Source organism: Pseudophryne corroboree, chromosome 5, assembly GCF_028390025.1.
Source record: "Pseudophryne corroboree isolate aPseCor3 chromosome 5, aPseCor3.hap2, whole genome shotgun sequence".
In the NCBI taxonomy this organism is placed as follows: domain Eukaryota; kingdom Metazoa; phylum Chordata; class Amphibia; order Anura; family Myobatrachidae; genus Pseudophryne; species Pseudophryne corroboree.
The window spans coordinates 176,644,218-176,658,829 of NC_086448.1; the positions used below are offsets into that span (position 1 = coordinate 176,644,218).

Here is a 14,612-nt window from a genome sequence, read left to right on the forward strand (position 1 = left end):
CCGAACGCAGGGCATGTTTGTGACGTTAAAGCAGGAACTAAACAGACTGAGGTAATCGCAGTCTAGGCAGGCTCGGACTGGCCCACAGGGGTACAGGGGAAACCACTGGTAGGTCCCACTGCCTGGGGGGCACTCCTCCTCTAGGGATCAGGTTCTAGACTGTGCACTTGAATTATATATTATACATATGTTACTTTATACTGTACAGGATTATGATGTATTCTCTACAGTACATTGCTGTCATAAATCTGGCACATTATCATGCATGCACTAGCATTAATTACTATATAAATTATCAAGGAGTCCAGACCAGGTACTCTATAATGGTTAGCCAAACCTCTGTGGTGGCTGGCCACACCCCCTTTGGAGGATGACCACACCTCTAATCATGGGCCCCTACCACTGCATTCCCCCGGTGGGCCCTTCCGACACTGAATCTAGGAGTAGGTCTAGAGCTACTCTGAAACTGCAGGAAAAGATTTTCGAGCAATTCTGCTAATCTTTCGTTTGCACTTCTGCTAAGCTAAGATACACTCCCAGAGAGCGGCGGCTTAGCGTGTGCACTGCTGCTAAAAGCAGCTAGCGAGCGATCAACTCGGAATGAGGGCCCAAGTCTGGTATCTTTTAGTGTCTCCAGTTATCCTCAAGTGCATCAGGGAAAGGAGACATGTACTGTATCTTTCAGGCTCATTAAAAGCATCTGATGATAAGACCTGACTCGCTGTGAAGAACCACCCTGAAAAGGAGGAACCTTTTGGTCATATCTGTTTCAAAGGATTTTAGAGGACTTTCGCTATTTATGGTGTATCAGTTTTCTGCCTTTATATGTTGCATACTGGTGTTGCATGTTTAAACGTGGTATTTGGAGAGCGCTCATATTGATGTACAAAACATTTACCGTATTCATTTGTCTTTAAGTGTTTTTGGGCTGTACACTTATTTGTACATGTTGTAGCTGCACCCCAAGTTTTATTGCGCACTTTTTCTAAAGTTTTTTTCTACCGATTTGTTCTTTTTCTTTATGGTATTGGGTTATTATCTTGCTTTAGGATGAGCCCTTGACCAACTAGGCATAGACCAGAGGGTATTGCATAGCACAGCAAAATGCTCTGGGAGCCCTTTTGGTTCAGGGTGCCAGTCACTTTGTGCAGGTCGCCAGGATCCAGAAGAAGAACCCCAGATCATCACACTACCTCTTGCAAATTTGACATTTGGTGTCACACACTGGGGAAACAACCATTTGCCTACTTAATGGCATACAAAAACCCTGCGTGATGAACCAAATTAAATTATTCGACCCATAAAATCTTCCAGTCTTCAGTTGTCCACCGGTGGTGCTTCATGGCCCAGGCAAGCCTCTTTTTCTTATTTTGCCATCTTAGCAATGGCATTTTTACTGCTACTCGACCTGCCAAACCAAAAGTTTGCAGTCTTCCCTTCACAGTTGAAACCAGAGTCGGACTGGGGCATGGAGGGCCCACCGGGAGAATGCTACTGTAGGGGCCCATGCTTAAAGGTGTAGCCAGGTTCCAGTGGGGCGTGGCCAGCCACCACAGAGGTTTGGCTAACCATTACATGTTCTGTGCCCCTTGGTAAATATATAATAAACCAAATTATTGTGAAGTATAATGTAACAGATGTATAATGCATAAATCCAGTGCACTAGGATAGTCTGGAACTTGATCCCTAGAGGAGGAGGAGGTCCCACAGGCAGTAGGGCCCACCGGTGGTTTCCCCTGTTTCCCTGTGGGCCAGTCCGGCCCTGGTTGAAACTGAGGCTTTCTTACTTTGCCCAGCGTTAAACTGCGCTTGAAGCAGTTGTCCTGTGAGCCATCTACAGTATATCGCAATCTGTTCACTCTCAGGAACGTGTTTTTTTTATTCTGTTGTGGCTTCGAGTGTGCTAGATTTCTTCCTCTTTCCTCCAGTTTCCAAGTGCCTATTGATGGTGCAGAAAACTGTACTCACTGGCACCTTGACTTTCTTAACTTTCTTTACAATTTCTCTAAATGAAAGACCTATAATTGTAAGGGTTACAATTGCCTTTCCGTCTTCCTTTGTTAATTGCCTTTTTTAGCTTCAGTATATACTACTTCCTGCAGTGAAATAATGCTTCAGAGCGTGTAATAACAGTCTTTTACTAAGCTGCTTTTATAGAGAAAGCGGGTTTGTAATCAAGTAATTAACAGAAGTTGGGACTCCTGTTGGAATTGTTTACATACATTTTCAGTGCTCAATCAGGAAGATTGTCTTCTTACAGCTGCAGGTGGGTGATTCTGTTAGGACCGCCCTTCTGTACCCAGTCCTGGAGAGGAGACTAGCTGGAGGAACTAGAGGTGGGGACGGCCAGGTATGCTACGCCCGATGGCTGATGGAAGATTTTTTACTTTCCAGAAGATGCCATTGGGCAATCCGACACCATCGCATCAGCAGCTATGTCAGGGAAAGCCCAGTTTGGAGTGGTAACATCTGATGTAACCATGCCAGGCAAGTGGTTATATTGCTACCATTGTTGCACAGCAGCTGTAAGTTCATAACCCATTATTCCGCACAATACGGCGTAAACGTTTTTTTTTACGGTAAGGACGATACGTGTTTGGAATTCCCTGCCTGAGGGAGTTGTAATGACCGACTCAGTCGACACCTTTAAGAATGGGTTAGATAAATTCCTAATGGATAAGGATATCCAGGGTTACGGGGCATAGTCACGCACTATGGTTATTATAAAAAAGAGGGGTAAAACGTAACGGCAGTCATCAACTTCAGTCAAATTTTATACAAAATAATCGTGCATAGGAGACCACAAATAGGTTGAACTCGATGGACAATTGTTTTTTTTCAACCTTAGATACTATGTTACTATGTTACTATGTATTACTTGCTCCATTGAAAAAAGCCATTTTTATAACTCTGAAATTAACATTATTTTTCAGTTTTTGCTACTGTAACCTAAACTTTTTTTCTTCGTAAACCTCTCACAGTTTACCGCTTATCTTTGTAACATTTCAGGTTATTCACAGGACTTTAATTGCTTAAATTTCAATAAAAACTTTAAAAAAAAGGGCTGTTCTAAAATTTATCAATGGTAGTGTAGTTGTACTGTACATTATAATGAAAAAAAAATCATTGAGTCATCTGTTGTCACATCTGCTTATAATAATTTTATATCTTTGGTTACAGCTCAGAAACTGGGCATCGTTGAGGCTCCTGCTTTGCCCTTAACCAATGATGACTGGATAAAAGTGAAACAGAGATCTGTGGAGCAAGGCGACTCTTTGCAACCATGTGTCATTTGTAAAGAAGAGTTTAAACTACACTTGCAGGTACCATACTCCCATCTCAGGGGAATGAAGCTTTAAATACCTCATTCCAGGTTCCATTATCCGTGATATTGCCCCTTTTGTCCCTGCAAATGTCAAGAAAAGGGAACAGATAGGGTTATGATCTGTCACTTTTCAATTACAGCTTTGAAAAGGAAAACGTTTGTGTTCCTGATGGAACCAGGTTCTTTGGGAGACGTAGTTAATCAAACCACTCAGACAAACATTCTAACTTAGGTTATATATTATATATTATATATTGTAGAAAGTATAAAAGAATATAAGAAAACAAACCTAAACAATGCACTTAGCTATGAATGTCTTCTATCTTTAGCAATCAATCCAAAAGCCTTTCCCCATACAGCGAGGCTGGAGATTCAGATTTGGGACATGCCATCGATGCTCCCTCCGCAAGGCTGATTGTGTAATCTCACAAGCCATTTTTATACCCTAGGTTAAGGGTGGGAGGGGTGGTGTGACTTCCCAAGTAATCTATGTGTTAGTGCTCTACTTTTATTAGCATCTGGGGGCAGCATTGCCTAAATTATTATTATTAATAAAGGGATAATAAACTGTTCTCTAGATTTTTCTATGTCACCTACAATACTTGGCAATGTACAAAAATAGCTTTTGTTCTTGTGTTCTTGCGCGCTGGCAGGGAGCTACTTGTCACTCTGAGGGTCGCAGCGGCTGCATGTGACATCACGCAGCCGCCGCAGCCCGCCCCCTAAATGGCGGCCAAACGCCGCCGGCCCGCACTCTCCTGCCCAGCGACCGCCTCTGTCTGTCAATCAGGCAGAGGCGATCACAGGGCTGAAACAGCCGTCGGATATCTGGCATGCGCCGGCGTACTGTGGCGCAGGTGCATGCACAGTTCAGACCTGATCGCTGCTGTGCGAAAACGCACAGCAGCGATCAGGTCTGAATTAGCTCCAAGGTCCTGTATATTATGCAGCACCAGGCAAGTCACTAGTACCAATGATTTCAATAGTAAATACTTTATATGTTGTAGGGTTGCTGCTGAATAAAACAAGAGTAATACTAGTGCTGAGTGTTGTCCCATGAAACGGGTGTAGTATGGTATGCCGGCGCTCGGGCTCCCGGCAACCAGCATGCCGGCGCTCGGGCTCCCGGCAACCAGCATACCGGCGCCGGGAGCCCGACCGCCGGCATACCGACTGCGTGGCGAGCGCAAAGGAGCCCCTTTGCTTGGCTCGCTGCGCTCACCACGCTGCGGGCACGGTGGCGTGCTACGCGCGCCACACTATTTTATTCTCCCTCCAGGGGGGTCGTGGACCCCCACGAGGGAGAATAGTTGTTGGTATGCCGGGTGTCGGGATTCCGGCGCCGGTATACTGTGCGCCGGGATCCCGACATTCGGCATACAGAAGACCACCCCATGAAACAGCTAAATGATTAAATTTTAAACATATGTAATTTTAATAATAACTGTTTAAGAAATGGTAATTACAAATACTGCACACAGTATATCTTTAATTGTATACAGTGCTACAGAAAATTCAAATGTATTTTGCTTGATTTACAGGTGTTGCTTTCATGCTCTCACGTCTTTCACAGGGTAAGCTGCATTGTTTAAATATAATATTTTCTTTTAATTACTGGCTTCCTAAGGACTTCAGTGCTGGCAAATGTTTTGCCCATTAGTGCAATTGGGGAATTTTGAATAAATATTTTTTCAATATGCTGTTAATGTTTTACGAAAAACAGAAGTAAAAAATAAAACCCCAATAATACATACTGTATACAGTATCTTTTGTTAACATATACCATGTATAGTCTTCATTATACGTACTGTCTAGTACCATTCATATTCTTCATTATACTGTATAATACCATCACATACATACTCTTCATTATACTGTCTAGTAGAGATGAGCGGGTTCGGTTCCTCGGAATCCGAACCCGCCCGAACTTCATTTTTTTTTACACGGGGCCGAGCGACTCGGATCTTCCCGCCTTGCTCGGTTAACCCGAGCGCGCCCGAACGTCATCATCCCGCTGTCGGATTCTCGCGAGGCTCGGATTCTATCGCGAGACTCGGATTCTATATAAGGAGCCGCGCGTCGCCGCCATTTTCACACGTGCATTGAGATTGATAGGGAGAGGACGTGGCTGGCGTCCTCTCCGTTTATAGAGAGTGAGACTAGAGTAGAGAGAGACACAGTATTATTTACTTTAGTAATTTTGGGGAGCATTAGGAGGAGTACTACTACTTGCTGAAGTGATAGATAGTGTGACTGTATATCTGACTTGTGGGGGAGACACTGACAGTGGGGAGCAGTTAGAGTCTGAGAGCAGGAGTACATATTTTAACGTACAGTGCACACTTTTGCTGGCACTCTGCTGCCAGAGTGCCACACTGCCATTGTGACCACACTGACCACCAGTATATATTGTGATTGTCTGCTTAGGAGTACTACTTGCAAGTTGCTGATAGTGTGACCAGTGACCTGACCACCAGTTTAATTAATCACCACCAGTTTAATATATATATATATATATATATATATATATATATATAATTGTATATAATATATATATAATTGTATATGTATACCGCACCTACCCGTGTTTTTTTTTTTTTCTTTCTTCTTGATACATACTACTATAGTAGCTTACTGTAGCAGTCTGCGGTGCTGCTGAGCTGACAGTGTCCAGCAGGTCCGTCATCAGTCATTACATAATAAATATATATACCTGTCCGGCTGCAGTACTAGTGATATTATATATATATATATATATATATACACAGAGTAAAAACCACAGCACTCACCGCACCAGAAGCGGGGCTCAGCTATGCACTTACCACTCACAGGGTGGGGTGCATGTAACACTGCACTCTCCACCACAGAAGCGGGGTACACAGCTGTACTTACCACTCACAGGGCGGGGTGCATGTAGCCCATGACCACATCGCTCTAATAAATACAAACAGAGAACCCAGCACTCACCAAAGTAAACTCACTTATCCTCAACAATTCAATAAATAAATGATGGGGGTTTAGTTGGTGGATTGGCCAATGCACGGAAGCCTGCATACCGATTCAAGGTACCCCACCTTCATACAGGTCCTACACTATCACAGAGTCTTAAAACCTGACTACCACACTGCTGCATCATCTGCCTGCTAGATGTAATGTGTACCTGCCACAGACTATATGGCTTTTAAAGGCACACTAGTCACCTATTGCACTGGCTCAAAGATGATTGCTAAAAAACAGCTGAGACAGGTTCAGGATAATAAAGTCCACACAGGGGTGCATGAGAAAGCTAGTGGCCACGGTTAATAAGAGCTAACCATAGATTAACCCCTTCATATACACACAGAGTAAAAACCACAGCACTCACCGCACCAGAAGCGGGGCTCAGCTATGCACTTACCACTCACAGGGTGGGGTGCATGTAACACTGCACTCTCCACCACAGAAGCGGGGTACACAGCTGTACTTACCACTCACAGGGCGGGGTGCATGTAGCCCATGACCACATCGCTCTAATAAATACAAACAGAGAACCCAGCACTCACCAAAGTAGACTCACTTATCCTCAACAATTCAATAAATAAATGATGGGGGTTTAGTTGGTGGATTGGCCAATGCACGGAAGCCTGCATACCGATTCAAGGTACCCCACCTTCATACAGGTCCTACACTATCACAGAGTCTTAAAACCTGACTACCACACTGCTGCATCATCTGCCTGCTAGATGTAATGTGTACCTGCCACAGACTATATGGCTTTTAAAGGCACACTAGTCACCTATTGCACTGGCTCAAAGATGATTGCTAAAAAACAGCTGAGACAGGTTCAGGATAATAAAGTCCACACAGGGGTGCATGAGAAAGCTAGTGGCCACGGTTAATAAGAGCTAACCATAGATTAACCCCTTCATATACACACAGAGTAAAAACCACAGCACTCACCGCACCAGAAGCGGGGCTCAGCTATGCACTTACCACTCACAGGGTGGGGTGCATGTAACACTGCACTCTCCACCACAGAAGCGGGGTACACAGCTGTACTTACCACTCACAGGGCGGGGTGCATGTAGCCCATGACCACATCGCTCTAATAAATACAAACAGAGAACCCAGCACTCACCAAAGTAAACTCACTTATCCTCAACAATTCAATAAATAAATGATGGGGGTTTAGTTGGTGGATTGGCCAATGCACGGAAGCCTGCATACCGATTCAAGGTACCCCACCTTCATACAGGTCCTACACTATCACAGAGTCTTAAAACCTGACTACCACACTGCTGCATCATCTGCCTGCTAGATGTAATGTGTACCTGCCACAGACTATATGGCTTTTAAAGGCACACTAGTCACCTATTGCACTGGCTCAAAGATGATTGCTAAAAAACAGCTGAGACAGGTTCAGGATAATAAAGTCCACACAGGGGTGCATGAGAAAGCTAGTGGCCACGGTTAATAAGAGCTAACCATAGATTAACCCCTTCATATACACACAGAGTAAAAACCACAGCACTCACCGCACCAGAAGCGGGGCTCAGCTATGCACTTACCACTCACAGGGTGGGGTGCATGTAACACTGCACTCTCCACCACAGAAGCGGGGTACACAGCTGTACTTACCACTCACAGGGCGGGGTGCATGTAGCCCATGACCACATCGCTCTAATAAATACAAACAGAGAACCCAGCACTCACCAAAGTAAACTCACTTATCCTCAACAATTCAATAAATAAATGATGGGGGTTTAGTTGGTGGATTGGCCAATGCACGGAAGCCTGCATACCGATTCAAGGTACCCCACCTTCATACAGGTCCTACACTATCACAGAGTCTTAAAACCTGACTACCACACTGCTGCATCATCTGCCTGCTAGATGTAATGTGTACCTGCCACAGACTATATGGCTTTTAAAGGCACACTAGTCACCTATTGCACTGGCTCAAAGATGATTGCTAAAAAACAGCTGAGACAGGTTCAGGATAATAAAGTCCACACAGGGGTGCATGAGAAAGCTAGTGGCCACGGTTAATAAGAGCTAACCATAGATTAACCCCTTCATATACACACAGAGTAAAAACCACAGCACTCACCGCACCAGAAGCGGGGCTCAGCTATGCACTTACCACTCACAGGGTGGGGTGCATGTAACACTGCACTCTCCACCACAGAAGCGGGGTACACAGCTGTACTTACCACTCACAGGGCGGGGTGCATGTAGCCCATGACCACATCGCTCTAATAAATACAAACAGAGAACCCAGCACTCACCAAAGTAAACTCACTTATCCTCAACAATTCAATAAATAAATGATGGGGGTTTAGTTGGTGGATTGGCCAATGCACGGAAGCCTGCATACCGATTCAAGGTACCCCACCTTCATACAGGTCCTACACTATCACAGAGTCTTAAAACCTGACTACCACACTGCTGCATCATCTGCCTGCTAGATGTAATGTGTACCTGCCACAGACTATATGGCTTTTAAAGGCACACTAGTCACCTATTGCACTGGCTCAAAGATGATTGCTAAAAAACAGCTGAGACAGGTTCAGGATAATAAAGTCCACACAGGGGTGCATGAGAAAGCTAGTGGCCACGGTTAATAAGAGCTAACCATAGATTAACCCCTTCATATACACACAGAGTAAAAACCACAGCACTCACCGCACCAGAAGCGGGGCTCAGCTATGCACTTACCACTCACATTGTTGAGGATAAGTGAGTTTACTTTGGTGAGTGCTGGGTTCTCTGTTTGTATATATATATATATATATTAATTTCATCTCATTATCATCCAGTCTATATTAGCAGCAGACACAGTACGGTAGTCCACGGCTGTAGCTACCTCTGTGTCGGCAGTCGCTGGTCCATCCATAATTGTATACCACCTACCCGTGGTTTTTTTTTTTCTCTTTCTTCTTGATACATACTACTATAGTAGCTTACTGTAGCAGCCTGCGGTGCTGCTGAGCTGACAGTGTCCAGCAGGTCCGTCATCAGTCATTACATAATAAATATATATACCTGTCCGGCTGCAGTACTAGTGATATTATATATATATATATATTGATTTCATCTCATTATAATCCAGTCTATATTAGCAGCAGACACAGTACGGTAGTCCACGGCTGTAGCTACCTCTGTGTCGGCAGTCGCTGGTCCATTTATAATTGTATACCACCTACCCGTGGTTTTTTTTCTCTCTTTCTTCTTGATACATACTACTATAGTAGCTTACTGTAGCAGTCTGCGGTGCTGCTGAGCTGACAGTGTCCAGCAGGTCCGTCATCAGTCATTACATAATAAATATATATACCTGTCCGGCTGCAGTACTAGCGATATTATATATATATATATATATATATATTGATTTCATCTCATTATCATCCAGTCTATATTAGCAGCAGACACAGTACGGTAGTCCACGGCTGTAGCTACCTCTGTGTCGGCAGTCGCTGGTCCATCCATAAGTATACTAGTATCCATCCATCTCCATTGTTTACCTGAGGTGCCTTTTAGTTGTGCCTATTAAAATATGGAGAACAAAAATGTTGAGGTTCCAAAATTAGGGAAAGATCAAGATCCACTTCCACCTCGTGCTGAAGCTGCTGCCACTAGTCATGGCCGAGACGATGAAATGCCAGCAACGTCGTCTGCCAAGGCCGATGCCCAATGTCATAGTACAGAGCATGTAAAATCCAAAACACCAAATATCAGTAAAAAAAGGACTCCAAAATCTAAAATAAAATTGTCGGAGGAGAAGCGTAAACTTGCCAATATGCCATTTACCACACGGAGTGGCAAGGAACGGCTGAGGCCCTGGCCTATGTTCATGGCTAGTGGTTCAGCTTCACATGAGGATGGAAGCACTCAGCCTCTCGCTAGAAAAATGAAAAGACTCAAGCTGGCAAAAGCACCGCAAAGAACTGTGCGTTCTTCGAAATCCCAAATCCACAAGGAGAGTCCAATTGTGTCGGTTGCGATGCCTGACCTTCCCAACACTGGACGTGAAGAGCATGCGCCTTCCACCATTTGCACGCCCCCTGCAAGTGCTGGAAGGAGCACCCGCTGTCCAGTTCCTGATAGTCAGATTGAAGATGTCAGTGTTGAAGTACACCAGGATGAGGAGGATATGGGTGTTGCTGGCGCTGGGGAGGAAATTGACAAGGAGGATTCTGATGGTGAGGTGGTTTGTTTAAGTCAGGCACCCGGGGAGACACCTGTTGTCCGTGGGAGGAATAGGGCCGTTGACATGCCTGGTGAAAATACCAAAAAAATCAGCTCTTCGGTGTGGAAGTATTTCACCAGAAATGCGGACAACATTTGTCAAGCCGTGTGTTGCCTTTGTCAAGCTGTAATAAGTAGGGGTAAGGACGTTAACCACCTCGGAACATCCTCCCTTATACGTCACCTGCAGCGCATTCATAATAAGTCAGTGACAAGTTCAAAAACTTTGGGCGACAGCGGAAGCAGTCCACTGACCAGTAAATCCCTTCCTCTTGTAACCAAGCTCACGCAAACCACCCCACCAACTCCCTCAGTGTCAATTTCCTCCTTCCCCAGGAATGCCAATAGTCCTGCAGGCCATGTCACTGGCAATTCTGACGAGTCCTCTCCTGCCTGGGATTCCTCTGATGCATCCTTGCGTGTAACGCCTACTGCTGCTGGCGCTGCTGTTGTTGCTGCTGGGAGTCGATGGTCATCCCAGAGGGGAAGTCGTAAGCCCACTTTTACTACTTCCACCAAGCAATTGACTGTCCAACAGTCCTTTGCGAGGAAGATGAAATATCACAGCAGTCATCCTGTTGCAAAGCGGATAACTGAGGCCTTGACAACTATGTTGGTGTTAGACGTGCGTCCGGTATCCGCCGTTAGTTCACAGGGAACTAGACAATTTCTTGAGGTAGTGTGCCCCCGTTACCAAATACCATCTAGGTTCCACTTCTCTAGGCAGGCGATACCGAGAATGTACACGGACGTCAGAAAAAGACTCACCAGTGTCCTAAAAAATGCAGTTGTACCCAATGTCCACTTAACCACGGACATGTGGACAAGTGGAGCAGGGCAGGGTCAGGACTATATGACTGTGACAGCCCACTGGGTAGATGTATGGACTCCCGCCGCAAGAACAGCAGCGGCGGCACCAGTAGCAGCATCTCGCAAACGCCAACTCTTTCCTAGGCAGGCTACGCTTTGTATCACCGGTTTCCAGAATACGCACACAGCTGAAAACCTCTTACGGCAACTGAGGAAGATCATCGCGGAATGGCTTACCCCAATTGGACTCTCCTGTGGATTTGTGGCATCGGACAACGCCAGCAATATTGTGTGTGCATTAAATATGGGCAAATTCCAGCACGTCCCATGTTTTGCACATACCTTGAATTTGGTGGTGCAGAATTTTTTAAAAAACGACAGGGGCGTGCAAGAGATGCTGTCGGTGGCCAGAAGAATTGCGGGACACTTTCGGCGTACAGGCACCACGTACAGAAGACTGGAGCACCACCAAAAACGCCTGAACCTGCCCTGCCATCATCTGAAGCAAGAAGTGGTAACGAGGTGGAATTCAACCCTCTATATGCTTCAGAGGTTGGAGGAGCAGCAAAAGGCCATTCAAGCCTATACAATTGAGCACGATATAGGAGGTGGAATGTACCTGGCTCAAGCGCAGTGGAGAATGATTTCAACGTTGTGCAAGGTTCTGCAACCTTTTGAACTTGCCACACGTGAAGTCAGTTCAGACACTGCCAGCCTGAGTCAGGTCATTCCTCTCATCAGGCTTTTGCAGAAGAAGCTGGAGGCATTGAAGGAGGAGCTAAAAGGGAGCGATTCCGCTAGGCATGTGGGACTTGTGGATGGAGCCCTTAATTCGCTTAACAAGGATTCACGGGTGGTCAATCTGTTGAAATCAGAGCACTACATTTTGGCCACCGTGCTCGATCCTAGATTTAAAACCTACCTTGGATCTCTCTTTCCGGCAGACACAAGTCTGCTGGGGTTCAAAGACCTGCTGGTGACAAAATTGTCAAGTCAAGCGGAACGCGACCTGTCAACATCTCCTCCTTCACATTCTCCCGCAACTGGGGGTGCGAGGAAAAGGCTCAGAATTCCGAGCCCACCCGCTGGCGGTGATGCAGGGCAGTCTGGAGCGACTGCTGATGCTGACATCTGGTCCGGACTGAAGGACCTGACAACGATTACGGACATGTCGTCTACTGTCACTGCATATGATTCTCTCCCCATTGAAAGAATGGTGGAGGATTATATGAGTGACCGCATCCAAGTAGGCACGTCAGACAGTCCGTACTTATACTGGCAGGAAAAAGAGGCAATTTGGAGGCCCTTGCACAAACTGGCTTTATTCTACCTAAGTTGCCCTCCCACAAGTGTGTACTCCGAAAGAGTGTTTAGTGCCGCCGCTCACCTTGTCAGCAATCGGCGTACGAGGTTACTTCCAGAAAATGTGGAGAAGATGAATGTTCATTAAAATGAATTATAATCAATTCCTCCGTGGAGACATTGACCAGCAGCAATTGCCTCCACAAAGTACACAGGGAGCTGAGATGGTGGATTCCAGTGGGGACGAATTGATAATCTGTGAGGAGCGGGATGTACACGGTGATATATCGGAGGATGATGATGAGGTGGACATCTTGCCTCTGTAGAGCCAGTTTGTGCAAGGAGAGATTAATTGCTTCTTTTTCGGTGGGGGTCCAAACCAACCCGTCATTTCAGTCACAGTCGTGTGGCAGACCCTGTCACTGAAATGATGGGTTGGTTAAAGTGTGCATGTCCTGTTTATACAACATAAGGGTGGGTGGGAGGGCCCAAGGACAATTCCATCTTGCACCTCTTTTTTCTTTCATTTTTCTTTGCGTCATGTGCTGTTTGGGGAGTGTTTTTTGGAAGGGCCATCCTGCGTGACACTGCAGTGCCACTCCTAGATGGGCCAGGTGTTTGTGTCGGCCACTAGGGTCGCTTATCTTACTCACACAGCTACCTCATTGCGCCTCTTTTTTTCTTCTTTGCGTCATGTGCTGTTTGGGGAGTGTTTTTTGGAAGGGCCATCCTGCGTGACACTGCAGTGCCACTCCGAGATGGGCCAGGTGTTTGTGTCGGCCACTAGGGTCGCTTATCTTACTCACACAGCTACCTCATTGCGCCTCTTTTTTTCTTCTTTGCGTCATGTGCTGTTTGGGGAGTGTTTTTTGGAAGGGCCATCCTGCGTGACACTGCAGTGCCACTCCTAGATGGGCCAGGTGTTTGTGTCGGCCACTAGTGTCGCTTATCTTACTCACACAGCTACCTCATTGCGCCTCTTTTTTTCTTCTTTGCGTCATGTGCTGTTTGGGGAGTGTTTTTTGGAAGGGCCATCCTGCGTGACACTGCAGTGACACTCCTAGATGGGCCAGGTGTTTGTGTCGGCCACTAGGGTCGCTTATCTTACTCACACAGCTACCTCATTGCGCCTCTTTTTTTCTTCTTTGCGTCATGTGCTGTTTGGGGAGTGTTTTTTGGAAGGGCCATCCTGCCTGACACTGCAGTGCCACTCCTAGATGGGCCAGGTGTTTGTGTCGGCCACTAGGGTTGCTTATCTTACTCACACAGCTACCTCATTGCGCCTCTTTTTTTCTTCTTTGCGTCATGTGCTGTTTGGGGAGTGTTTTTTGGAAGGGCCATCCTGCGTGACACTGCAGTGCCACTCCTAGATGGGCCAGGTGTTTGTGTCGGCCACTAGGGTCGCTTATCTTACTCACACAGCTACCTCATTGCGCCACTTTTTTTCTTCTTTGCGTCATGTGCTGTTTGGGGAGTGTTTTTTGGAAGGGCCATCCTGCGTGACACTGCAGTGCCACTCCTAGATGGGCCAGGTGTTTGTGTCGGCCACTAGGGTCGCTTAGCTTACTCACACAGCTACCTCATTGCGCCTCTTTTTTTCTTCTTTGCGTCATGTGCTGTTTGGGGAGTGTTTTTTGGAAGGGCCATCCTGCGTGACACTGCAGTGCCACTCCTAGATGGGCCAGGTGTTTGTGTCGGCCACTAGGGTCGCTTATCTTACTCACACAGCTACCTCATTGCGCCTCTTTTTTTCTTCTTTGCGTCATGTGCTGTTTGGGGAGTGTTTTTTGGAAGGGCCATCCTGCGTGACACTGCAGTGCCTCTCCTAGATGGGCCAGGTGTTTGTGTCGGCCACTAGGGTCGCTTATCTTACTCACACAGCTACCTCATTGCGCCTCTTTTTTTCTTCTTTGCGTCATGTGCTGTTTGGGGAGTGTTTTTTGGAAGG

At 46.1% G+C, this 14,612-nt stretch overlaps 1 protein-coding gene across 3 annotated transcripts in view; it reads left to right on the plus strand.

Moving 5' to 3' along the window:
* Window positions 1-14,612, plus strand: part of RNF32 (ring finger protein 32) — a 169,821-nt gene that overhangs the window by 96,547 nt on the left and 58,662 nt on the right. For 2 of the 3 annotated variants that reach the window (XM_063924831.1, XM_063924830.1), the window contains exons 4-5: window positions 3,181-3,323; window positions 4,867-4,899. In XM_063924831.1, the coding sequence (XP_063780901.1) occupies window positions 3,181-3,323; window positions 4,867-4,899 (176 nt within the window). The remainder of the gene's footprint in view (window positions 1-3,180; window positions 3,324-4,866; window positions 4,900-14,612) is intronic. The other variant, XM_063924832.1, reaches the window with a different exon arrangement.